The sequence below is a fragment of the Melospiza melodia genome, chromosome 6 (assembly GCF_035770615.1).
Source record: "Melospiza melodia melodia isolate bMelMel2 chromosome 6, bMelMel2.pri, whole genome shotgun sequence".
Lineage (NCBI taxonomy): Eukaryota > Metazoa > Chordata > Aves > Passeriformes > Passerellidae > Melospiza > Melospiza melodia.
In genome coordinates this window covers 22,752,355-22,778,495 of record NC_086199.1, presented here as the reverse complement: position 1 = coordinate 22,778,495, position 26,141 = coordinate 22,752,355, and the positions used below count along the sequence as shown (strand labels likewise).

At 41.6% G+C, this 26,141-nt stretch overlaps 1 protein-coding gene across 2 annotated transcripts in view; it reads left to right on the top strand.

Annotated features, from left to right (window-relative positions):
- The first annotated feature begins 8,706 nt into the window (after nt 1-8,706).
- Nucleotides 8,707-26,141, top strand: part of ESRRB (estrogen related receptor beta) — a 126,450-nt gene continuing 109,015 nt past the window's right edge. The window contains exon 1 of one of the 2 annotated variants that reach the window (XM_063160240.1): nt 8,707-8,845. In XM_063160240.1, coding sequence (XP_063016310.1) covers nt 8,844-8,845 — 2 coding nt within the window. In that variant the 5' untranslated portion in view covers nt 8,707-8,843. Of the gene's footprint in view, nt 8,846-25,599; nt 25,643-26,141 lie in introns of those variants that run through there. The other variant, XM_063160241.1, reaches the window with a different exon arrangement.

Sequence of the window (26,141 nt, the reverse complement as noted above, 5' to 3'; positions counted from 1 at the left end):
ACCTGGCTGCAAAGTGACACTGCTGCCCAGCCTCGACAGCACGCATGGGGCGGAATCCAACGCTTCTGGCACAAAGTTAATTGTGCACAGAGGTGATAAAGGAGGGTGGTGATTCCATAGAGGGCTTTTTCCCCAAGCACAGGACAGCTGTAAGCACAGGACAGTTGTGTGTTTTTTTGAAAGCACAGGACAGTTGTGTGGTACGTGATGTGTCAGGGAAGAAGCTGCTATGAGTGCTTTAGATCTTCCTCCCTGTGCTCAGTGGGCAGTCACACAAGGCAGTGGATGAGTGTGTGAGGCCCTGTGACACATTCCTTAAAGCAGGGAACAGGAGAGGAGCTGGGCCTCACCTCCCAACAGCAGCAGGGCCCTAGGCAGAAGGATGGAAGGGACTGGTTATTCCAGGTGAGGACAGGTCCAGGTGTGGCAAGAGCACAGACTAAAGCAACAGCAAGGGACTGAGCAACCAAATGTCTGCGTCTGGAACACGGGCTCCACAGAAACCTTCCTCAAGCAGCTGTTTCCAAGGGGCTTTGGGTAAATCCACTTGAAGTTAAGAATTTGACAGATGCTTCTTCCCCCCTTCTCACTGTTAAATCTTGGTGAATGTGACATCTTTTTACAGGGGGTAGCTGGGGATGGGGAGGAGGGGCGGAGTATGGAGGGCATAGTTGGCTATGGACTGTGCTGTACCTGATCTCCAGCTCAGGCTCCAGCAGCTCTGGATACCTGTGATGTGCTGCAGAACAGCTCTGTGCCCAGAAGTGGCCCATGGCGCTTCCAGGGGCACAGAAGGGGAGGAGGAGGGGGGAAGGCCACAGAGACATTACAAGGGGATGCTCTCTGTGGCACATGCCTAGATTGTCTGCAGAGAAAGTGCGGTGTTTTGGCTCTTTCTCAGTCTCACATTTAGTTGCTGGCAGCACGTGGCTCTTTAGGGCTGTGGGGACAGCTGTGGTACACTTGTCTGAGCACCTGGCACTGCCACCTCTCTGCTAGGCCCATGTGTGTGCCCCTTCCTTCACATTCTCTCAGTGCAAAGCATCTTCAGGCCAAATCCTAAGTGAATGATTTCCAAGCAGTGAAGCTGTGCAGCTGCACTGACTTCCCCTGCAGCTTGTCCCCTCTGTGTGCTGTAGCCTTGCTCCTTCGTGTGGGATGAACTCCATGCTGAGGAGCTGAGTTTCTGGCTGCCTGGAGGGTAGAGAAAAGGAATGCTAAATCCTTCTGTGAAACTCTTCTTTCTGGCATACATGGGTAACTACACCTGAAGAAAAGGCTCTTGCCATTTTCCCCTTCTCTCTCCACTCTCTTAAAGAGGAAGTGCTCTGAGTTTTGAGGTGCTCCAGGCTGCAGAGCAGGAAGGGTCCGGGTTGGAAGAGTTTCAGAAGTGACTGGCATCTTTGAGATGTAAAATGACTTGAGGTGATGGAATGAGGGGCAAAGGAGAGTGCAACAGAATTGTAGTGAAGAGGAAGAAACCACCTCACTTACTGCTAAGAGGAAGCTGAGCCAAAGTTCAGCAGAACTTGCTATAGTTAGCCTAAAGACAGAAAGAGATAGAAAGGAGAGAAGGATACTACCTGGCTCTGTACCTGTTCAACATTTTAAAAGGGCTTAGAACTCTCTGCCAAAGGCCTGGCAGCCATATAGTGGGCTCAGAAGTGGTTTTAGATGGCACAGAGAAACTGAAAAGCTTTAGCTGGAAATGCAGATTCCTGTTCCCGTAGGGGTGCAAAGGAACCTTGTTGTACCTTTATGTGCTAGGGAGATTTCTGTGGAGGTAATGCTTAGCCAGACATTTTGTGTTTGATTTACCCACAGTGAGGGAGTTTATTATGGTGGCAGAACTTCACTGCCAGCAAGGGAATTGAAGCAGGCATCTGCATAAACTTTGCTGTGTCTGTGGAAGTCATCTATGCCCTCAAGTGCCTCCCAACCAATTGTTTCATTTCCTCATCAGTCAGGAATTGTAGGTAGGGGTTTGGTGTGATCTGTGTGGGAGAATAGGCTCTCCCATAATATCAAGACAGTTTCCAGTACTGTTCAGGGTTAATTTTGGTTGCCTGTCTTCTCCTCCCTGTCCCTGTGGCGTATCAAGCCTGACACAAAACCCCTACCAACACCACCCAGAGATCACCCGGTCGGGAGCACTTGTTTGACCAGGGCTGGGATACAGAGGGAGAGCTACTGAAGGAAGCAGATTTTTTCCATCTATTGTGACACACTGTGGTGGGCTGACCTTGGCCAGCTGTGAGCTGCAGTTCCTTCAGGAAATATCCACCTGCTGCACCATGCCCTCAGCAAGGCATGGGGGCACTGTTTGCTTCAGCACCTCCAGTGCCTCCTCCCCTCCTGCTCTGACCTGAGTCCTGTGGGGTCATCTTTCACTCCTCACTGCCTGGGCAGTGTTTTCTGCCTTTTCTTAAACGTGTTTTCTCCTGGGCCCCACCATCTTGTGCAAGGGGCTCAGCTGTGCCCTGTGGTGGGTGGGTTGGAGCCATTTGGAACTGACATGGACCAGCCCCAGCCTTTCCTCACTAAGGCTGCCCTGCAGCCACCCCACAGCCAGCACCTGGCCACAGACACCCGGTGTGGGTATGCTGAGTGACACCTGGCTGATAGCATTTTGACAGGGGGAAATCCTGCACCTTCTCCTTAGACTGGTGAGTTCCACCCCCAGAGCAGAGATAAGGGCTATTTCTGACACAGTTAATGTGGCTGGGAGGTCACTGAGATCAGTGGTGTTGCTTTGGAGTGGACTCATGAAGGACCCACTGCAGAATAGGTCTTTCCTCACTTTAGAAGCTGCAGGATTTGCACAGCACCTCACTTACTTTTGAGAGCTCTGCTGAGTTGTGCCAGCCTGCTGGTATGTCCTCAGTGGGAATGGGAGCAGGTGAAACCCCTCAGCTTGCAGGCAGAGGGCTTCTCCTGGAAAAGCTTATTCCTCATCTGGGTGTCTGCAGGCAGAATATCCTCTTCCTCTGAGGAACTTCATCAGTTATGAAGTTCCATCATTCTTATTTTTAGGAATTTACCTTTTAATCAAGCAAGACACACAAAGAGTATTTTCCGGAGAGGAGAAGAGAGCACTAACAGCTCCCTGACACACAAATTTGGACAATGGTGATGCTTTTTCAAGGGAACTGAGCTAACAGTCTGGCTGTAAGAAGTTTAGATCTGGAGCCAGACATCGTGGTTAGGCTGTCTGTGGTTATAATGTAGTTGTTTGGGTTTTGTAGAAGTTGTCTGATGGAATCTGAACTAAGAACAAAACAAAAACCCAAGGGGAGCTGTTTCTGGCGATCCTGGTCTCTATTTGATCTGGTAGCAGAGCTGGCTTAAATCTCACTTTGTCGTCCTTATCCTGATATCAAAATTGGTACCAGCTCTGTTATGACAGTCCCCATGCTTCCTCTCCCTGCCCACCAAGCCAAGGTCACTGAGAACATGAAACAGTATCTGCTGCCTGAAGCCGACCCTAGCAGGCTGCCGGGCTGCTTTGAGCTGTGTCTGAGTGCGCAGCCAATGCCCTGCCAGCACAGGTGTGGACTTGCTGGTGCTAAACAAGGTTCTGAGCTAGTGGCACAACAACAGTGGTGAGCTTCTGCAAAGCATCTGCAGAAAAAAAATGGTGCAGAAGGTGCTTGCCCCAGATGATGCATTGGACAGCCCAGCGCTGGAGGAATGCATTGCAGTGTGCTGCTGGAAGAGGGTGCGGGTGCTTTCCAGTGAGTGAATATTGTGGCTGCATAATTTAGGCAGGAGTACATCCAAGAATTCTTATTCTGTCTTTTATAAAATTATTATTATTTTTTCACGGGTGTGGACACAGAAGCCCTTTTAGGCAAAAGCTGTGTAGTAGGAGTGAAAGTTTAGAATGGATCTAAGCGAGGTAGGGGTGGAAGAGACTGTATTATCATACTGTGTGTGATGGACTGACAAAGGCTGTGTACTTAAATGTCATGAAGCATATGATTGTCCTAGTGCTTCAGGCTTTAGTTAAATCCTTACAGACTTTATTTCTGTGTGTAGATGTAGAACTGAAGGCTTGCTCTGGATAGTTTCTGAACACATTCTGGTATGTGTTTTGTTGCTCAGGCCAAGTTAGTTTTCATTAGTGCATTGTTATTACTGGTAGACTGAGAAAAATGAGGGAGAGGGCATTCTTCTGTGCTTGCACTTGTTCTTCTTCAAGCCAATGGCATAACCTCTGCTTGAGCAGTCACAGATGGTGCCTCTCCATAGTCTAATTCTACAAATAGCTGTGCCAAGTGAAGACCTTTCTCTGCCTACAGGTCTGAAAAAGAAAGAATAGATTTGTGTGCTGCCTAATCCAGGAAAGTTCCCTGGTCCTAGCCTGACGTGCTTTACTTGTATCTATTCAGAAAGTTTGGACGCTCCCTTCTGCCAAAGAACTGCTAGAGTCCTAATCTCCAGCTGGCCAACAGCTGGACAATGCTAACATCTTTAGCTGGAATGGTTAAATCTGGTAAGAGGCTTGCATTAAAATCTTAGTAATTTTTACATTCCTGAAAAATTAAAAATTATATCAGAACTAAAGAAGGAACAAAGTTTGCAAGAGTATTAGAACAGTGTGACTTTCCCTGCTGATGACAGAGACTTGACATGGCAACATGGCATGAAGCATTCTGGAGGGTACATGGAAAAAAACTGGATGCAAACATATGAACTTTGTGTTCAATGTTGGCTGTTGGTTGCACGGAAAAAGAATATTGAAGCATTATGAAGTTTGTGGCATTAAAATTAATTAAGGAATTAAAAAACCACTAATCTTGCAATAATATCAGGACTTTCTTCTTGAGCAATTGCTGTTTTTCAGACTATTTTGTATCAAAATGCATAGTATATTTAACTTCCTATTAGATCTAAGAGTCATACTGTAAGTGCCAAGCATACAGAAAAGAGTTGTTATTCAAACTTTTTAATTCTTTTATCTTTTACTTCTTGTCATGTAATTTTCAGTCTTGGAACAAGTTTGCTAGTTTGGGTTTTTTTACATTGAATTCCTTTATGTAAAAAAAAAAAAAAAAAAAAAAAATTTAAAACCATATTTTCAGTGTAAGTAGTCCCTGTCTGAAATCTGTGTAATTCACACCTCACTAAATCCAGCAGGGTACTAACACAGCTGTTTAGAAATTTTGGGTTTGTGAGGCTCTTTCAAAGTAACATGACTCTGATGAAGATACTTTTTGTTGTGTGTTATAATTATTCTTCATAGTTTGTGGCTGGCCTTGGAAACTGCAAAGCTGACTTGCAGTTTGTGTTTTGATATTTCTATTCATACCTGCATTTCCTGATACAAAAGCAGCAGTGACTCTGAGCTCTAAACTTACAACAATGTAAATCAGGAGAAGGGCAAAGATTATCTGTATAGTTTAATGTACAGGTGGAGACAACTGGAAGATTACATGGATTGGATCAGTATTTTTGAGCTTCAACTGTTTTGCCTTGGTGCTATCTAAAAAAAGGTATCTGAATTTTTGTTTTTTTTTTTATCTTTAAAAGAAAAGTATATTTTGCATTCCTCTATAATAACTTGCATGCAGCTGAGCAAATTCTGCCCAGATTTATATGTGCAAGACTCAAACTCTGTGTCTGAAGGAAAATAAGCACTGAAATTTTACCTCCACTGTAGAACTGAGGATCTGAGACTGAAATACAAATGGTGCATGATCAAAATGCCCTAACAAGACGCATTAAAAAAAATATCTTCCCAAGCAAGAAGTAGAAAATACTTCACTTGCACTTTACAATGGGTAAAAGATACCTCAAGAATACCTTTTACTTGGGTACCTCAAGGACCGGGTGAGCCTTTCTGGAGTCTACAAGTCACTAATGTTTATCTTTGTACATTTTTTTGTTTTTAATATATCTGCTTTTGAAATCTGGCTTTCTTTGTGCAGTATTTTGAGTGGGCATTCAGTCTTATGGCCTCCACTCTTGGATTCTTTCCCTGCCTTGCCCTGAGTCTGGAATTAAGTGCTGTTTATGCACAAGGGTGCTGGCAGAGGGGGTGGGGAAGTTGTGTTTGAAGTTTTATCTGAAGCAGATCTGCTCTGGATTGCTGGGTACCCCACTGGGGTGCAATTAAAGTCATACATCCTGCTGTCTAAAGGCAGAGAGGAAGGATGGAGCCATTCTGACTCCATTCAGAGTTCATTTATGCTAGTTTAACTGTGGTGTGCTGTCAAGTCCTCCTCCCTTCACCCTTCAAGCAGAAAGTGGAAGAATGGGGTCCTAGTGTATGCCAGGACCTCTTCTGCTGTGCAGGTATGGGATGCTAGAGATAACCCTGGACATGGACCTAAGAACTGAATAGAGGTCCCTAGCACAGCTTCCTAGCTGTGCTTGAGACGTACCCAAAAATTCCTTGTGGCTTAGACTACATCAAGGGTATTCCCCACAGAGCATCAGTTTGGCCCATGATAATGTAAAGGGGTAGGGATGATGCTTTTCCATTCAACACAAAACTTGACAGAGTAGTATTTGAAGAATTTTAGATGTCAGCAATATATAACAGCAAAGATCAGTCTGACAGTTATAGCTGAGTTTTTCAAAAGTGACTTTTGGATTTAGGTTTTGGGACCTCCATCTGCCATGCCTCAGTCTGATTATTCTGCGTACTGAGTGTTTAAAATTCCTTCTGATGGCAGTGTAAAAGGTTTTACAGCTCTCAGTATTAAAGCCCAAAATATCTTGTACTAGCCAGCCCAAATGAGAGGGCAAAAATAAAATTTTTCATTGTTTATCAGGTAATTTTTGATCTGAGATCAGATTCAACTAGGTGAAGGACCAGAATCCAGCAGGCAATTGAGGGTGTGTTTCCATGCTGGAGCTCAGCCTGTCAGATACCTTTTTCCCTCTCTTCATTTGTAGGTCTTCATCTGTAGATATCAAAGTGCTTTAAAGCACAGTGTTAAGTATTGTTATCTCTGTTTTTTAAAGCTGAGGGATATGCAGCTGTGTTAGAGCGACAAGCCAGACTTCACACAGGACAGTAGCTCAGCTGAGGAAAATGGCTAATCCTCATGAGTCTTTACCCAGTGCTTCATCAGACCCCTCTCCAGCAAACACAGTGGTTTTTTGTAAAATCCTTGACTGAGTCCTACCAGCTTAGACACAAAGGACACTGGCACGAGGTGAATTAAACCTGCAGTAGGATTTGGCCAAAAGAGAGGAAATTACTGTATCTTCCTATATAATCAATAGCTGAAACTGAATGAGACCTTGGCTCTGATGTGGTGGGTTCTCGCCTTGATTTGGGATAGCTGCTCTTGTTGAACTAACTTTCTTTACTCCAGTAACAGCAGCAGCTGCAGTGTGGTGTAGACGTGCCCAAACTAGCTTAAATAGCTCAGGTACTGCTAGCCACTGAGCCAAAGAACCATGGAGTTCAGCATGGGCTTGGTGCCTGGGGATTTTATCCTGTTCTTTGAGTTTAGCATTTCTTTACCATCTCAGCTCCAGCAAGACCTGCAATATGTTGAAAAGAAGGCTGGTGGGTCTGGTACCCTGTCTGCTCTAGTACTTTTTCCGGCAGAAGTGAGCGTGGTACTAGGGTTGATTGTAGGAGATGTTGCCGAAGATAGCATGTCATGAAATCTGTTTTGCCTCTCCCTATCTACTATTCTCCCTCTTCTTCCCCACTCTTCCACTGGTCTTCATCATTAGCTGCCTTCCCTTTGATTCCATTTGCTATGAAGCTCTCTAGCCCTAAGGCTCTACTGGAGATCATGAATGTCTAGGAGCTGGCAAAGGCTTGGAGAAACAGCTGCCTGCTGGAAACGTTATTGGCCCTGCCTGACTGTGGACTGTGGCTCTAACAGGAGAATCTGTAGGGACTAAATATGGGAAAATCCAGGACCATTCCCCCTGTGTCAGGTAATAAGGACCAGACCAGAAGCATTTGTGATGTGCTCTCTCAAGTCACTCTCCAGATAGTGGGCTCCCAGCTCAGCCTCTGTAAGAGAGCTTTGTTGGTATCTGTAACTCATCACTTTGTCCTGGTAGCCAAGGACTTAAGCAGAAAAGAGGGTTCAGGTCCTTGAGAGCTAAGTAACTTCTGCTGAGTCAACAGGGAGGTACCATCACTGCCCTCAGTTTTGTTTGCAGGAACAGCCTCATCAAATAGTGTTTGTGGGCAGAGACCCTAAGTAGACTGCCGAGCTGTTAAATTGCCAACCTACCCACTGGTTTATTCTGCAGCAGAAACACAAGCATGCCTGGACCAACCCCCAGAACTCAGCTCTGAACTCCTCTCTCGTTCTGTCAGAATTCCCAGCCTGTTTTGAAAATGGAATTTATTTTTGTTAAATTGCAAAAGAGTTGGATGCAATCTGCTAGTTGTGTTTTGACTCTCCTTCTTTGTGCAGTAAAATTTGTTCATTCACTTTACATGCCTCAAGTTGCTGTAATGCTGCTGGGAAAGTAATTGCCTTGCACTTTCTCTTTCTGATGCCCACGGGTGACTGTGGGGGACTCCTCCCTGGGCACAGTGCAGAGTTAAAAGCCCAGCTTTTGCTGCCTTGCTTAAGACCTGGTTATTTCTTTCTTTCTTTTTTCTTTCCTTTTTTTTTTTTTTTTTTTTTTTTTTTTTTTTTTTTGGTCAGCTGCCTGTTATATCAATCACAGAGCTGGGATCTATTTATAGGTTGGGACTCGGAGTACTGTGTCCTAGTCACAAAGAGAGGCAGAGACGCAGAGGGGACTGTCGGCTGGTGCAGGCAGAACCAAAAGATATTTAATCAGCAATTAGAAACACCTGAGGGCAAGGGAAATTCTACTCCAGCCTCAAGCCTCATCTCTCAGCCTGCAGCATGTAAGTAGCGAACTTCTATCTTTTATTGCGTTTATGGGCTTGTGTTTTGTTTCTTTTTTTATTTTTATTTTTTTAATCCAAGCATTGCTCTGCACAAATCCTTTTATCTGGTCTAAAAATTATGGCAGCATCTCAACACAGTTAAAGGTAATATTCTTTTGATTTTCACTCTGTCAGAGGAAGGTCAGTGCGACCCACAAGGAGAGGAGTTGGTTCAGAACTTTGTAGAAATCTGGCGGTTTCACTATTTGAGTGTGGCTTTTTCCTCTGGAAATAAGTAAATGAAAGTTTGAGTGGAACAGTTTTGTTTTGGGAATAGAAACAGTCAGGTTTGCTGGCATTCCAAAAAGGTCAATGTATAACGTAACTCTGCTTAAGGGCTTACCAAGGACAGGTGCTATTTATCCCATGCTGGTAAAGGCAAACCTGGGAACTTTAGCAGTCCTGTCTTAAAAGAACCAAGTGACAACCTTCCCTCTATTAAAAAACCCAAAACCCAATACCCCCCCAGCTGCAAATCAAATCTTTTCTTATCAGACACATGCGATGAAATTTTGCTTTTATTGAAGGCATTTAGCACTAAGCAGTTGATGTTTCTTTAATTTTAAAAGTCCCAAAGCAACTGAAGAATCTTCAGTGACAAAAGAGGGGTGCAAGTCTTTGCAAAGTTGGCACGGTGATAATCAAAGAAGGAACTTACTCTCTCATCACCAATGAGATGTTTGCTTTAAAGCAACCAAGATGTAAAATGTTTGAACAATTATATATTTCTATTTTTATTAACAGAAATTTGAAGAGAGGGAGAACAATAATTAGTCAGATTTTTTTTTATTAATAGCTTTCAGTAGAAATATGAAGAGAAGGAGAAAAAAAAATTACTCTGATTTTTTTGTTAATAGCTTTTAGTATAATTTTTTTTGTCAAAATATTAGAGGCTTGTCTTGTTTCATAGTTTTGCTTCAGAGGTTTGTGTTACATCTTTTTACAAAATTTAGGGTTAATATTTATTTCTAAGCATAGGAAAATAACCTCGCTGTATCTACCCCCCAAAATCTTAATAGTACTGTTTTAAATTTAGCATGTCAAGTTTTTAGCATAATTTTCTCACTAAATATATGTTCTTGAAAACTTTTTTATCCCCAAAATGTAGAATTTTTGAAGGTAACAAAATATGAAATGAAGCTAAACTTAAAATAATTTTGAGGGAAAAATGTCTAATAGAAACAGAAAAATAAAATCTGAGCTGCCTCACAATTAAAACATCAGATTTTGAGGAATACTTGAGAGATAAATTTCTTGGACTGACTGTAGAAGGGTGACAAATAGGCTTCTTCTTTAGTTCTTTATTTTGCATTTCTTCAATGTACATTTTATAATACTTAGAACATTTAGCTTCAGTAACTAGGAATAAAACATATTAACTACATATTAATGCTCTCTAAGGTTTTAACAATTGATATGAATACTCCATAATTCAGCTAGAATTCTGATATAAGGAAGGCTTTTAAGAGGATATAGATAAATAAGGTGAAATAATATGCCCAAATAATGCCCCAAAAGATCATTACAACACATTGCCTGCTGTGAACCTTTTTTCTCACAAATTAAACCGTGATCGTTGTCATCATATAAAGCTTCATTTTTATTATTAAAGCTTTCTGCTTTACTTAAAAATGAACATTTTTAAATTATTTAAGTCCTTTTCTGTTTGTTTTGCCATGATATTATATTTCTTGCTTCTCTGTAATAATGCAATGTTATTTTGTAATAAAAGAAGCAGATTTTTCTGAAAAGCATTAAAGGACTAAAATTGCTGACTCTGTAACCAACAAAGAATCTATCATATAGCTGGTCTGAGGTCCCACTAAGAATTAAAAACCAAGATACAATGCTGAAAAAAGAATTGTATTATTTTCTTCCCTACACAAAACCAATATTAGCATGATTGTGCTTGGAAATTACTGCAAACCCCCCTTCCCCCCACCCCTCCCATTTACCATACAATTTTGCAAAAATCTGAGAATCTGAGAAATCAAAGAAGTTTTCTGAGTATAAAGCTATAAAAGGTTCAGTATTAAGAATTTATTTGGACTATTCTATAGTTGTGTCCACATAATTGCTGGACTTTATTCTTCTCTTTCAACCACATGTGAATATTTTGCCCTGTTACCGGCCATATCTTATTATTACTGCTTTGGAAAAAAAACCCAAGCACCTACTCTCCTTTGGGATAATGATCAATGCTTTATAGGACCACTTTTATTTGGAGGGAAGGCATTACCTGTGGTTAAAGGGAAGGCCAATGCATTATGTAGCAGAAAGAGTTTGTTATTTAGTTTCTGCTTCACTAATGGTTCACGTTTTGTAGACTAAGCACCTACCAACCTCTGAACTGTCTTACTGTACATATGCTATTGCATGGGGGTTTTTTCATTCCTTAAAAAACCCAACAAACATCTTTTGTTTTATCCTAGTTTGTTTCTTTGACTGTGAAGTAATGATTGACATGCAGATTCTCTTTTCCACGCCTCTCCTTTCATTGCTGAGTATGACATCTCTGGGGAATTATAAATAAAACCTGTGCCAGATCTGCTGCACAGGTGTCTGGAGTACAGCATGCTCAGGTGCCTCACTGTAAATCCCTGAGAATATGAAGTAAACACAAGCAGAATAAAAATACTCTTCCTGAAACAATTCTGTGTTTTGAGGGGCCTTCTGCATAAACCCCCCAAAGCCAGCAGCCAGTTATTAAAGACTGTGTAGCTTTCTCTCTCTCTTACCTTTTTTATCGCTTTACCTGCACATCTGTCCATCTATTTCTCATCTATTTTTACATTTCATTATGCTGTGCTTGCTCTCCAGCTCTCTTCTTTTCCTTTCCTGAAGACACATTTCTATCTGGCACAGAAAATAAACTCAGATTGCGGGTAGTTATGTTAATCTAATTCAATCCTCTGTGGGCTAGGAGTGAAATTCTAATAGTGGAGCTGTTGAGGGCTTTTTTGTTAATGGCTTGGGGATTACATTGAGTTAAAGGCTCATTTCCTAATCAAACAGAGAGGGAGAGAGTGACTCCGAATATTTATGAGTCTCCCAGCGAGAGTTAAACATTGAACTCCAAAAGCAGGATTTCAGTGCTGCAAGAAAGAGTTAAAACCCCTCAGGGCTGCTGTGGAGAGGGAAAAAAAAAAAGGAAACCAGTTAAGCCATCAGCATTTTCAACTGCTGTATAACTTCAGTTTGAGAGAAAATAATCATCTCACGAGCTAAAATGGAAACTGTAGCAAGATATTTAAAACAAAGTCAAGTGATGCTTCAAAAAGGCTCTTCTTCAGTGAAGCAGGATGCACGCAGTGCATGCAGCCGCCTAACAGAAACTCCAAAGAAATACTCCTCTAAATGAGAAGGATTGGAGGGTGGGTTGCCTTTTTATTATTAATGCCTGGAAGACATAATTTAATTTTCTAATGCTTTTTATTTTTGTTTCTACTTAACTCTTGGGTCACCTTTTCTTTAAAAAAGAAAAAATAAAAAGGAAGTTTGATGAGTCAATATCTAAATTGTCCTCCGTCTGTTCTGCAGATTGGTACCTTTTGAGGTATTTTTTCTGTCCTTCAGTTTAGCTGGAGTCTTGTATCAAACAGTCTAGTTGAAGAACTGTATTTGCTGTGACAGGAATGATTGACCAAATTAATGGCTGATTGCTTTTGTGATGAGTTCATCATACATGCATGGGCAGCTTGAGTAGACCTTTCTGTTACTGCAAAAGAGCAAGCCTCTGTGCTGCTAAGGGCTGGTGTGCTGTGAACTAGCGAGCAGTAAGATTTTTTGCTCTGAGCTGGGACTCAGAAAATTTGTCTGCAGCAGGTGAACTGCACAAAATCAAGACTGTGCCATGATCCTGCCTCTCTTTGGAAAAGAGGCCCTGGAAAGGAATGGGGATAGAAACCTGTTGTTTTCTGACACATGGCCGAGTCAGTTCTCTGTGTTCCTCAGTATTCCTATTTGTAAAATGATATGTGACTGCCATCAAAATAACCCCAAGATCTGCAAAGAGCAATCCTGTATAAATCCCAAATGGCTGATTTGCCCGTGGGAAAAACTGTGAATCACTGGCATAGGTGCATAGTTGAAAACAAGAGGGTTTTTGCTGGGAACAAGAGTTGCCCCCCTTCACTTTATTTGTTGTTGTTGTTTGGTAGGGGTTTTGGTTTGTTTGGTTGCAGTTTTTTTAATACATTTTGTACTAGTCACCATCAAGATTTTCTGATTTTGGCATAACTAGGAAATACAAGACTAACTTCTTGTGTAATATTCAGTGGTGCTGTCCTATACACTAGGTCTGAGTTCAGTCTTAGTGACTCTTGCTGAGATGAATCTCGAGGTTTATTGCCCAAAAGTGGTAAATTCTGGCTAAAAAAGTAAGTCACTGTTTCATCTGGAGCCATGTGTATCAATGGTCATCCTGTATGCACCAAACCTGGCATTTTTGCTGACATGTCTATCTGGATGTAGCACCTTGAGGTAAGATTTGGCATCTTGCCCTAGTTTTAAAATTATTTAAAACTGCGACCTGATGTGAATGCCTGAGGCCCCTTTCTCTTTGTGCTCTGTGCCTGGGCCTGCTGAGGAGAGCACTATCAGCTAGAGTGTACTTTATTAAATGCATTCAAAATACATATTAACTGTGTTCTTTCCCTCTAATCACTGGAATATACAGCAGATTGCTTTGAAACAAAAGCTTTCTGTGGCTGAGCTGAAAACTGTGTAACAGTTTTTTTCCTGCCTTCTCCTTCCTGTCGCAGTTTCCTTTCTTTTTGCCTCAACCTTTTCCTCTCCTGCACTATTCCGCTATGGCCAGTTCATACTTAGATTTTCCCTGCTGACCTTTCAGGCAGAATACACTTCCTTCTCCTCTTTTTGTGCTTTCCAGTGCTATGCTGAATCTTATGAAGGTTTACCATGAAGGTGGCTGCATTTCAGTGATGCTTTGCCTGGGATATATACATTTTATGAAAAACTGGGAAACTGAAAAGTGTTCTTCAACTTTCCCAAGAAAGCTACTGTGTTCTTGCATGCTACAACTACTTTAAAAAATATCATAGTATAGGAATTTCAAGGAAGGAAATAATACAAGTCTAAAACTTCAAAGCACATAGTTTAGTTGGCATTATGTCTTTAAAGTAACAATAGTTCTAAAGTCTCAGCACTCTTGAAAATCTCTAGAAAAAGTGCTGCATCTTTAGGGGAAATTGCCCTTTTTTTGGAGGAATGAATCTTGCAACTAAATCTTTCTGTTTGGATGCTGGAGAGCATATGCCCAGCATATATGAGAAGGAAGCATAAGTGGCTATTTTTATTCATTAAGGAGTTGCTGCCCTTTCCTTTCCCCCAACCATGTGAGATGCGAATGATCCTGCTCACAAGAGTTTCACGCTGCTCTCAGAATGGATTCTCTTTTTCTTTGTAATTGTGTTTGCTGGATCAGCAGGAAATGTACTCCACAAGTTCTTCCCCCAGTCTTCTGTGATCGCCTTTTGTAGTAGGCCTGAACAAATGACTGGTAGCTGTGTACTAAAACAGGCATTTAATTCACATCCCTCTAAAGCTCACAGGACCTAGAGGTAACTTTCTGGCTGACAAGAGGGTATATCTGCCACCAGGCTTGCCTTTCTTTTTGTTTGCTTTTTTTATTCATCCTTAGACCTTTTTTTTTTCCCACAGGCTTCTTGGACTTTTAAAAATTGCAGTTATTGTCACTGGCAGATTTTTCTACTTCTTCCCTTTAAATAAGAAATTCTTTCCTGTTGCGTCATGTCCCCATGGCCTGGTACAGGAGGTTCCAACCTTCCCCCGTTGGGGATGTGAACTCAAGTAGATTGGTGAAGAGCTCATGTGAATAGGATTTTCTCAGTGATACTTTTTTTGATCTACAGTCTGTAGCACTGAGAGTGTGGTAACACTCAAGTTATAAATATTGGTGAATGCTATCTTTGCATAGAAGAGGGAGACAAGGATTTTCTGAGTGCAACATTGGCTAGGAAGAGATTACTTGCATCAGCATCCTCTCAAATGCTCAGAAAGACATTCGAGGAGCCTATCTCAAGTCCCACTGCTTTTAGGTGGAAACTGCTGTGTACAGCTTTAAGCATGTTCACGCCAATCTTTAGACCAAGATGTCTGTATCACTGCTGTTCTTCTATTCTAGCTCTAATAGGGTCCCTGTTCAGTTCAAGGTGAGCCTCTTCACTGGTAAGATGTCTTTTGCCCATCTCTTAACTGGGTTCCTCCTTCCCCATTCTCAATTCTCTGTGGAGAATTGCATGATCCCAGCAAAATTCTCTGTATTACCGCAGGCTTTGAGTATGGTCCTGTTTTGGCCCCCATATTTTTTCACATTGCAAATAATCATATGATCCTTCCATTCTTCCTGAGTTTTCATCCCATCCTTCTTACTCTCTTTGCTGCATTGGATTGAACCTCACTTTTGTGTGTCTCTAAATAGGCTCTACTCTTGTGACTCTGTAATGACTGTTCATGCCATCTACAGCCTGTGCAGCCCTTTCTGTGAGTGTTAGCTGGTGCTCTGCCTTACACTCCCTGCACAGAGACGTAGTTGGGGATAGAGAGCTACAGTTTCTTTGGGCTCTCTGTCCTGTACAAAGAAATCAGATGTGAGGATGCTTCCATGTGCTCCAAGTATTTATAGACATGTTACTACCGTGCTGAAATGATGGGCCATACCTCTTGGTAATACCATGTTGACCTGGATACAGCAGTTCTAGCTCTTTAATCTCTCCTGGCACATGGGTTTGGGAAATGTGTGTTTAAGGAGGACAGAATTAATGGGGCTGCTGCTATGTTTGTGAAGAGTTAAATGATGGGGGATGAGAGTCACAGCTTCTCCTGGGGAATAAGGACTAGCCAGAAGAATTGATTGTCTTGGCTTATTGATCCTTCAGGAAACAGCACTGAAGTGATAATGCTGTTCCTGCCACTTTGAGGCACTTTGTACCAGCAACAACCTCTGTTTACCTAGGCTAGTGCAAAGGAAGAGCTGCACTGTTGCTAACTCATTCCAGAAAAAAACCATGCCAGACATGTTGAGTTTGCCATTTGTTTGTCTGCTCCCAGGGAGAGGTGACTGAGCAGCAGTAGCTCAGAATGTGTTTGTATTTTATAGTGCTTAATGGAGATTGGCTGCAAATTGTAGCTTGTGAAATGCCATGCTGAGTCTTGGTCTGAAGCATTGGTTGGATTGGATGGTCTTTAACGTCCTTTCCAACCCAAACTGTTCTGTGATTCTACAAAGTCTCAGACTGTCATGTCACAGGATATCCATCTCTCCCATCCCTTTGCCTTTCTGGTCAATTGGCAGTCACCACTCAGCTGGTCTAGCTTGACCAACTTGTTGAACCAGGGTGGTCCAAGTGCTTTTTATCCTGTAATCCCAATGCCACCTCCTAGCCAGGAGCCAGCCCACTTGTATGGGCTGATGGGAAGTGGATGGTGAAACATCCCACCTCCTTTGCACTGAAGCACATGCCCTGAGAAGTCAGGTATTTCTTTCTGGCCTCAGAGTGGCAGAAGGAGAAACACCCACCTGGTGCAGGGGCTGCTGGAGAAGCAGTGCTTCCCATCACTCAGCTACACCTCCCCTGTGTGTGCTCCAAACTTGTTCAAGGAGCACAGCACTGCAGAGTGTCAGCTCTGACCTTCTGTTGGGTGCTTCTACAACCATGGGCCTGTGAGAAGTGGAGGCCCTGACTGTGTCTGGGCTCTCAGTTGTCCAGTAGCACAGTGGGCTGGAGAAGCCCTTGCACTGTTGCCCCTGAGGCATCAGCTGCAAGCAGCTGATGAACTGGGCTGGCTCATACCATATGCTGGACCACTGCTGGTAACTACAAGTTTTGGGCTCTCACCTGTAGAAAAAAAATGAGGAGATTGCTCATGATGCTCCCTATATCCTTTTGTCTCTGCTTTGTACTTCAACAGGTTCTGCACCATTTCTCTTTTTGGATGTGTTTTGATGAATCTCAGGCAGGTCTCTGCAACTTCCCCATTGCAAGGTCAGAAGGCCAAGAAATCTTGGGGCCACTTGGAGCACATTGCAAAATCTTGCACAAAGCTAGGAGGGCCAAAAAGCTATTGTGAAATGCTTCTTTGTTGAGTCAGGCTAGCTTATATATAGAGATATGCAAATAAAATACAGAGCCATTTAATTACCCTACATATCATTTCTGTACTTCATCCTCTTTGATGTTGCCAACAACTTTATTGCAGCACTTGATGTTTGACTTTACATCTCAACCATGTGAAACGAGATGATGAGAAAAATTGCAGGTTTTTTTTAAAGAAGAAAAGTGTCTATACCACAAGATTTCAGGGAACAACTAAAAAGTAATGCCAGCTATATTATTTTTTTAAAAAAGAGATGATATTAATAACCACCAATGCATAATAGAATATATAATTATGTTTCTTTTGGGACTTGATCAGTAGCTGAACATTCAAGGCTCAAAATAATGAATTTAATATAGTATGGAACATCATATGTTATGTAATGTAAAATTATCTACTACTTAATAAATCTCATGCTGAGACTGTTCTACTTCTTCTTAACTAGCTCTCAGACTATAGTGATGAGTTCTACTGGCGGCTTTGGATGTTGCTTCTGTTTTGCTCTTGTTTGTATTGTGATGCATCCCCTACAGCTGGGGCTGTTGCATTTAGCCATGAGACAGCTTCTGTCTGAAAGAGCTTCCAATTCGATTCAAAACAAGAAACTACTAGGGGTAGAGTCAGCCAGGAAGTCTGTGGCTAGAGGAAAGATGAGGGCAGCTGAGATGGGAATTCATGGTAATATATTGCTGAAAGTGTGGCTTCTTGGGAGTACAGGTGACTTTGCTGATACGGACTTAACAAAAAAATACCAAAAAGAGCACAGGCCTCTATTTTCCTGTGTAACACTTGTCTAATTCTTTGCTTTGCAAAATTAGCACCTCCACTTTCTTAGCTGAGAAGAGAGCTCTGCTACATGTTCTCATATCTTTACATACCTGAGTCTTTTCCTTACATACCTGAGTCTTTTCCTTACTTTTTCAACGAGGTAGTCATCTTTCTTTTTATAAAGAAGTGATTTAAATAAAACAAATAAAATACTGTATCACATAAAATTAGTCTTGGGTTTTTTCCTGTGTCATTCAGTGACAAAGCTATGGATGGATTCAAAAAGATATCCCCATAAAGGCATTTAGTAGACATGTGGACTCAATAATTGCAAGTACATGTTGTGTTCTAGAGGCAGCTGTCTAAGCCACAGACTGCCAACATACTGATGATGAGGTCTGCAAAGGTTCAACAAGGTTAAGAACGGGGAAAACTCTCCTTTCTTAGTCTTTCCCTGAGCACATAGTAGTGTTTGATATCAGAGGTAGAATATGGGACAAAGTGACAACTTGACCTGGCATAGCTCTGCTAATAACTTTTCTTGCAACTGAATTCAGTGTTCTCACTTTTTGCAGTTAGTTGTTTATATGATACTCTGTTACAAATATGTAGAATACATTTTGGGATACCCAATCTTGCTTACCCTGAATGTTTTTCTCCTGCTGTAGGTAGTGTTTCTAAAGCTGCTGAAGTCCCTAGGATAGAAAACTATGCCAATATAAAAGTAGCAGTGAAGAGAAGATTGCAGCCATGGAGCAAGACTGAGCTAAGCAGAAATTACTCTTCCTGAATTTGCCCTTTTTGTATGGTACTGTGCTCCTTCCCATTGACTGCATGGTTCTTGAGGTAACATTTTCAGGGCAGAAGTTAGGCCCAAAGGGAAAGAGGCAGTAGGTTAGAGGACCCTTTCAGGCATTTATGTTTAGGGCCACATTATGCAGCAGCTGGGAGTTTGTTTCCATGTATCCCATCCTTTGCTCTGTAATGCTGAGCTCTGCAGAAGGTTTAGTCACCTGATGGGTTTTGGTTTGGTGGCGTGTTGAGGCAGAGGAGCTTTGCATTGCTGTATCATCAGCTGGCAAAGGTTTCTTGAAGCAAATGGTCACTGCATTAGAACAGCCAGCAGGGCCCTTGTCTTGCTGGTACTTGCTCCTCGTAACTTTGTCAATGGCTTCTGGCTTCAACTTCCCCATCTGTGAGTGAGAGGGAATGGTATGCCCTCTACACATTCTTTCCGCAGTGCAGCACATGGGAACACCTTCCCAGGTTTTACCTGACAGAGGAGGAATTTGGAGAAGAAGAAGATATTTTGCTTTTAAGATAGTACAGTGTGAGAAAGAGGAAGGACCACAAACATCTTGCACTCAGTGGTTATATGGTGGAGCGTGCCTCTTGTACAACACCTATCCTGTGAGCCCAGAGTACTGAAGATGTGCCCTCTTATTTGCTGAAAACTGTGCTTTGGTCTTTTGGCTTTTTTCCCCCCCCGCCAGGATTTCTTGGGCCTTTACCAAAGCTGCCATCTGTAAATTTGTAATTGTAAACCTGTGTAAGCTGGGAGGTTCATGTAGTTTCATGTAATTTTGCTGCTGTATGTCTTCAGTAAGATGTGAAATGACTTCAGGCTTCTGAGCACATTTACTTTCATGGGCCAGAACTCACCTTTGCAGTGAGAGGACAGCTGTGCTTTACTTTTTGGGAGCTAGAAGAGGTAAGGCAAGGGGCAGCAGTGCCTCCTATCCTGCTTCACATGTAAACTGTAATCTTTTGTATATTTCAGTACTTTGCACTGGTAGGTACTGCTGTACATGGGAATCAACCCAAAATCTTTCACATTGAAGTCTTGATAATCCCTCAGACCTGGAAAACTTGTGACAGGCTTGAAGTGTTGGGGAACCGTGCTAGGTTTAGCTCTCCAACCTGCCCAGAAATATTCCAAACTTCCTTTTATTTTTTGGAGCCCATCAATAATGTGGGGCAATTACGTGACTATGAAGAATGATTTGATATTGTACAAACATCTTTTTGTATCATTTTCTGTTTAAAAGCGGAGCTAAGCAGGAATTTTTGCTACTGGTTTCCCATTTATCTGGGAAACGCTGCAACTTTAGTCAAGGCACATTTCTGTGGACAGGACTCGAGCTGCTAATTTGACTGTAGGAGTTTATTTCTGGAATGCAGCAGTGTTTCACCAACGGAGCAGCTGTCCTGGAAACACTTACCACACGGGGTCATTTTCCTCTCTGTGTGTAATCAACAAAGCCACCCCAGTTAATCTGAATCCTTTTAAGTCTCCTAAACTAGACCATAGGGAGTGCACAGAGATCTATAGGACTCTGACCTCCTTCACTTCCTTCTCCTATCATTAGGGAAGAAAAACCAGTCCCATACTTAAATGTGCCTTAAAGGGGAAGCCTGAAACCTCTTCTGAGCATGGAAAACTGTTTCTTAACAGTAACATACCACTGATTTTGTGGGGAGGTGTTGGTCCTCTGTTTTCTGTGTGTGTTTTGTGATAGTAGCTACAAATCTCCTAAGTTTACCAAATATTCCAGGTTGTGACATAACAACAGTCAGAGGTGGAAAAGCTTCTTGGGTTATTCCATTCTTTTTGTTCTCTTTGGTTTGCTTTGCTTGCATAAGCAAACATCTATTCACAGTTGAGCAGGTAAATTCCTTCTACTACCAATGAAATTTTCATAGTTATACAGTTGAAACAATTTTCTATTTTTTTTTCCTCCCTAGTACTCTCTCATGTTGCCCAGTTCCTTCCTCACTGTTTACACTCTTTGATACTTTTTGGATTTAAGTCCTGTCTCTAAATGCTCTTTCCCTCCAGTAGACACTATGGGGTTGTTTTTTGCCCCTTGCTACAACCTTGCATCAGTCTCTGGAACTGCTGTATAATCTTTATTGTGGTTCTATTAAGAATGTTTTACTCTTTGAGTTTAGTGACTCCTTTCTCTGTTTTAAACCTGTCTTCAAGGCCAGTCAAAGGTAGCAGGTCTTTGTGTGTAGGAGGACATTCTCTCTCAAGCCTGGACAAGGACCTTTTCAAGAGGCTTCCCCCTGGCAAGTCCTGCCCCTGTGGGCTGGGCCAGCCTTGCTGCAGCCCTCATGGGTGCATCACTGGAGCTCTATAAGGGAAGTCTGCATCTGCCAGGATTCAGGGACTGCTTCTTCAGTCAGGTACTTGAAACTGAGACCACAAATTACTTTGATGGTTGTTGTCCCCTCTCTCCCCAAGCTGTGCTAGTGTGGCTTTTCAGATATTAAGTATGACTTGGGCTTCCTAAAGATTAACAGTAAGATCAAGGACTTTTGCTCCTACAGTGAGTTTCAGAAAGTGATTTCAAAAGACACCTCACTGAATTCAGCCAGAGTATTTAATAGTTTCATGTTAGAGTAAACAAAACTCTAAAAAATATTCAATACATGTAAAATATCTTTTTCTAAGTTCTTTGTCTTTCCTGATGAGGTGAACATAATTTTTCCTGGGTCATCCTTATGAAAAGATAGAATCCAGAAGGATAAGAAGGCTGGTGTGATCCCTTTAGAGAAAAGGCAATATAGCTTTTCCTTGCTGCGAGCCAAGGGGCAGTAAGTTGTAGTAGGAAAGCAAAGTTGATTTTTGAGAGATGTTGCAGAGGGAACAGGTGATCAGTTTTTGAACACAGCTTGCAATGACGCAAATCAGAGGGAGCTGGAGAACAACAGTGTGTGCCTTTGAGAAGCCTTCAGTGGACAATAAAGTATAAATGAACATGTAATGGAGAAGACTAGAACAATGTTTTCCCCAGTATTATGAACGAGTCTGAATGAAATGATGGATTTGTTATCTGTTAAAACTAGAGCCCTGTTTAGTTGGCCAGAATATGTGAGAAATTGGAAGAACAGTTTTTCCTCTTTTGTTTATGAGCTGGTGTTACAACAAAATTCTCAGCTTGGCTTCAGTGCACCCACACTGAAAATGAGTACCGTAGTAGTGTAGGCAAGCCTTGATACAACGCAAATGTATTGGGCTTGACTGATTGACAAGCAGATCTCTTCACCCTTTTGTAACCATGATGTGATGAAGTTATAGTATTGTTCTCATTGGCAACTTGCTCTATGAAGCTTGAACTAGATTTCAAAACAGTGAAAGAGATTTTAAATAAAATTAAATCTCATTTTTTTCACCTCTAACCAACACCAAGATTATTGAATTCAAGACATGGACAAATTTAACTGACCACTTCTCCTGTTCAAGATTTGTGCACTGCACAGCATTTGCCTTTAGCCTTTTCCTTGTATATGCTTTATGCTTTCTGGTAGATAAAGCATACATCCTTTGGCAAAAATGTTTAATTTTTCATAGCAGGAATACTATAATGTATAAGAAATTGTCTTATGAAAGCCATGTATTACTTGTCACAATTAAAGCTTATTGGGGATAAACAAGTACTGGACAGACAGATCAATCACTTAGTGAACACCTTAGGCAAAGCAGAAGCTGTCTTGGAACGCTTGTCTTGTTTTCTACAGCTCTTAGAGAACCACGAGGACTCTCAACAGATTTTAAGGCAGACCCATGCCACTCATGCTTTAGGCCTAACTGCATTAAAAGCTGAAATCCACCTAGCAACTCCTGCACTTGTCTGGGCAGTTTCTCAACATCAACGTCTTCTAGAGAGACATACAGCCTTGATTTAGAGACATTGTGTAGAATAACCAGCATGCCTCATGACAAGTGGTCCCAATGGCTGGTTCTGGCTGTTTAAAAATGTCTATACACCTAAGTGAAATTTGTCTGGTTTCAGATACCAAGAATAATCTTGTCTTATATTCTTTTAAAGCTAGATTAAAGAACTTTCCACGATTAATTTTCCCCCCACTTACAATTAGATCAGGTCAACCCTTAGCCTATTCTTGGAATTAAATTTATTATGCTTCTCAGATTTGTCATTGGATAGGTTTTGTTTCAAGCAGGTATTAGTTTGACAGCACCATGCTTTTCAGTTCAGTAACTTATGTCTTTCAATCTCATTCTGTCTCAACCATGTCATCATTTATCTACACAAATGGGGACATTTTCCAAGAAAAATACCCCATATATGAATGTTTTTAAGAAATCCTTTGACATTGCTAATGGTTTCACAACTTTCCCATCTGTTGCAAGTCATGTGCCATGTACAGGTATTTGTGTTCGGCTGGACTGCCAATAATCCTGCATGTGGTCTGTTTGAATTAAGTAACCTTTTGGAATTTTTAACCCAAACCAGCTCCTCAATCTGAGCTGTACAACCCATGTGTTAACATGAGGAAGGAGACAGGACAAATGTGGCTCAGTTGAGAAGCATGGTAAGATCTCTGCTTTCTGCAACAGAAATGCATTAAAGAGCTTAAGCAGTGGGACTTCATTTTTCTACAACTGAATTTGTAAAAGTTAAACTCCTAAAGGAAACAAAAAGCAGGAACAATGTAGTTTTATGCTCTGTGAATGTATCACATATTTGTGTCAAATTAAGGGAACATCTACACTTCTGCAGAGGGCAGGAAGGGATGTGATTCACTGGTAATTTAAAATACAAAATCTTATGCTTAAATCCACTAGAGAAAGAAATTTGATACACTCCAAAAGCATTTGGAGTTTGCCCATTCTCCAAGTGGCAGAATGTGGCTGTGTTACTTCAGGAAGAATTTGGGGAAGAAGTTCTGGTTTGGGTGCTTTCATGTTCATATTTCCTGGCTTTACACAGAAATGAATTTTGAGAACACAGTTACTTCAAGGAAGTTGGGCTCTGAAGGAGAGTGAGTTTTACATGAGGACAGAACCAGTAGTCTGTTACTAAGGGCACAATAGAATCAGTCTGAGAGACAATGGGCTTTCTTCTGTCTTTCAGGATTTTAGAACATTTGATTATTTCTTCCAACATGTCCCCCTGCCCTGCCTGCTGTAATGCCATGCAAAGGCCACTTTCTTTCATCCCCCTTTGCTAGGATATTTAGGCTAGTCAAAATCAGACCCTGTGAATGGATGTAGTAATGAGGCCCATTCATCAGGCTCAAATACAGGTGGCCTGTCCATCCATAATTTTACCATAAGTTTTATTCCTCTTCTGTTAAATAAGAATTTGATTATCAAGAGTGCAATGGTAAGTGCTTTACCAAAGAATTCCTGCACCAATTGGTGGATATTTTGAATTGCTTGTACATTCAGTATAGCTGTATCCCTACAATGTAAATGCTTGGATTGTGAAATCAAGGTAAAGAGGCTTAATGCATCACAGTAACAGCTGCTGCAGTGAAATATACCCTTCTTTGTACTTTCTCTGACTCTGATTATTTGTGATATGGGCAATCTAAGACTTATGGAAATAGCTTCTCAGCTGGTGTAAACTGGTACAGCTGCAGTGAAAGCAAATGAGCTCTGCCACTGCACACCACATGACTAGATGGCTTCTGGTGTCACTAGGTGCATGTTTCCTTGCTTTTAAGTGGTCAGGTTTTACGCAGACAGCAAGTAACTACAGGGTTTTCAGCAACCTAAAACAACCCTAAGCATGGTTTTAGCACAGGGCTTTACTTTCCAACTGTATTCCTACACAAGGAGAAACACTCCCATCAGGTAAGTGGAGCACTGGTGAAAAGGGAGTGAGAGAGTCAGGGGGAATGGTAGTGACAGCCAAGTCTCATCTGTGATGGCAATGACAGGCCAAGGGAGCAGGGGCAGACAGTGGCCTTTGTATGGGGCTGGATTGTGCTGTGTGCAGGCAGGACACCAGAAAACAGGAGGGGGGTTCTGGTGAGATGTTCAGCTCTGGGCACTAGCAGCAAAAACATGCAGAGGAAACTTGGAAGGTAGTAAGAGAAGAACAACAAAAATGATAACAGAGCTGGAGGGATTGTTTTTATGAGGGAAGATCAAAAGAACTAAATATGTGAAGCTTGGCTAAGTGATGACTAAGAAGGGAATGTGAAAACCACCTACAACTGTTTGAAAGGATATAAACACTAGAGGTGAACAAACAGTGGGGACAAATAGTCTGTGAATTTGAAAGTCATTTTCAGTTCAGCTGTGTTTCTGCCTTTAGTAATCACTTTCTGTTAAGACTTGTGCTTTACTGAAAATATTTTCAGGGAATATTACACTTGTATATTCAAGTGCTTCAGTATCTGCAAGGGAATTCTGAAATGTAAATTCAGTCTTCAAATTTGAAATTTGCTTTGGTTTACATAAATTGCTTAGTGTATAGTGGATACATTGCACTAATCAACAGTATGCAAATTTTTTGCATGGCAAGTCAAATACATGGTTGAAAACTGTATTTTCAGTTTTAACATGGTATTTGTACGCTCTCCTATTGCAATTACTTAGTTAACCAAGTAATGCAGGATAGGTTCCAACTGCTTTCTATCAGCTTTGCACAAAAAGGTGAGATATTTGCTTTTGTTGACGGGCTGTATTTTATAAATGGTGAGATTTACATGTTGAAATGTTGGGGGAGATATTTTTTTCTTTGACAAGAGTTAAAAGTCACTAGACCCCAACACCACAGCATACTACGTGTATAAGGGCTGTTGGTGCAGTTTTGTGAAGTCACCAAGGTGTGCTTGTGCACTGCGAGGGAGGTCTTTTCTAATTTTTTGGTGCACAGTTTATCTGATGAGAAAGGTGAATTTAGCTCCTGTGACCCTCCATGGGCATTTAGAGCAATTGAATTTAAAAGAAATTTCATTATGAGTATAAGAAAATATTGTGTTAATGGTGAAATTTTCTCCTCCTGGAGGTCCACTTGTCATTTAAAGCTCTTGGGCAAAGCAGTGGAAGTGGTTGCTGGGCAAGCCTCAGGTGAGCTGACTAATTCGGTAAGTCATTTTCAACTTTGGTGATTTTTGAATCAGGCATTAAAGTTCCATGTTAATACTCATCAACAGGCTTTTCTAAGCAGCATCTTTCCCTGTTAAAGCAGGATTGATGCCTGCTGCCCAGTGAATAACAAGAGAGATGTGGTCAGCTGTCTAGATACCCACAGCTGTTTCCAGAGGTGTTTTCTTCAAGAGTGTATGTGCGCACGCATGCGCCAGTGCATACTGTACACAAAAACTACAGGCTTTGACCTGTGCAAACACACACCAGATTATTGCTTTCTATAAACAAATTAGCATACTTTAAAAGGTGAAAATCTCTATAAAATTGTCTGCCCTGTTGTTTATGGTGTGAGTAGAGGATGCACTACATTACAGAGGGGCTCACATTTCTCTCTTCTCCCCCCTCTCTAAATGGACGTGTGCTCCGTCCGTTTCACCATTGTTCCTGCCAGCCCGATCCCAGCAGGGGTTCCCTAATTAGCAATCTCTTCATTTC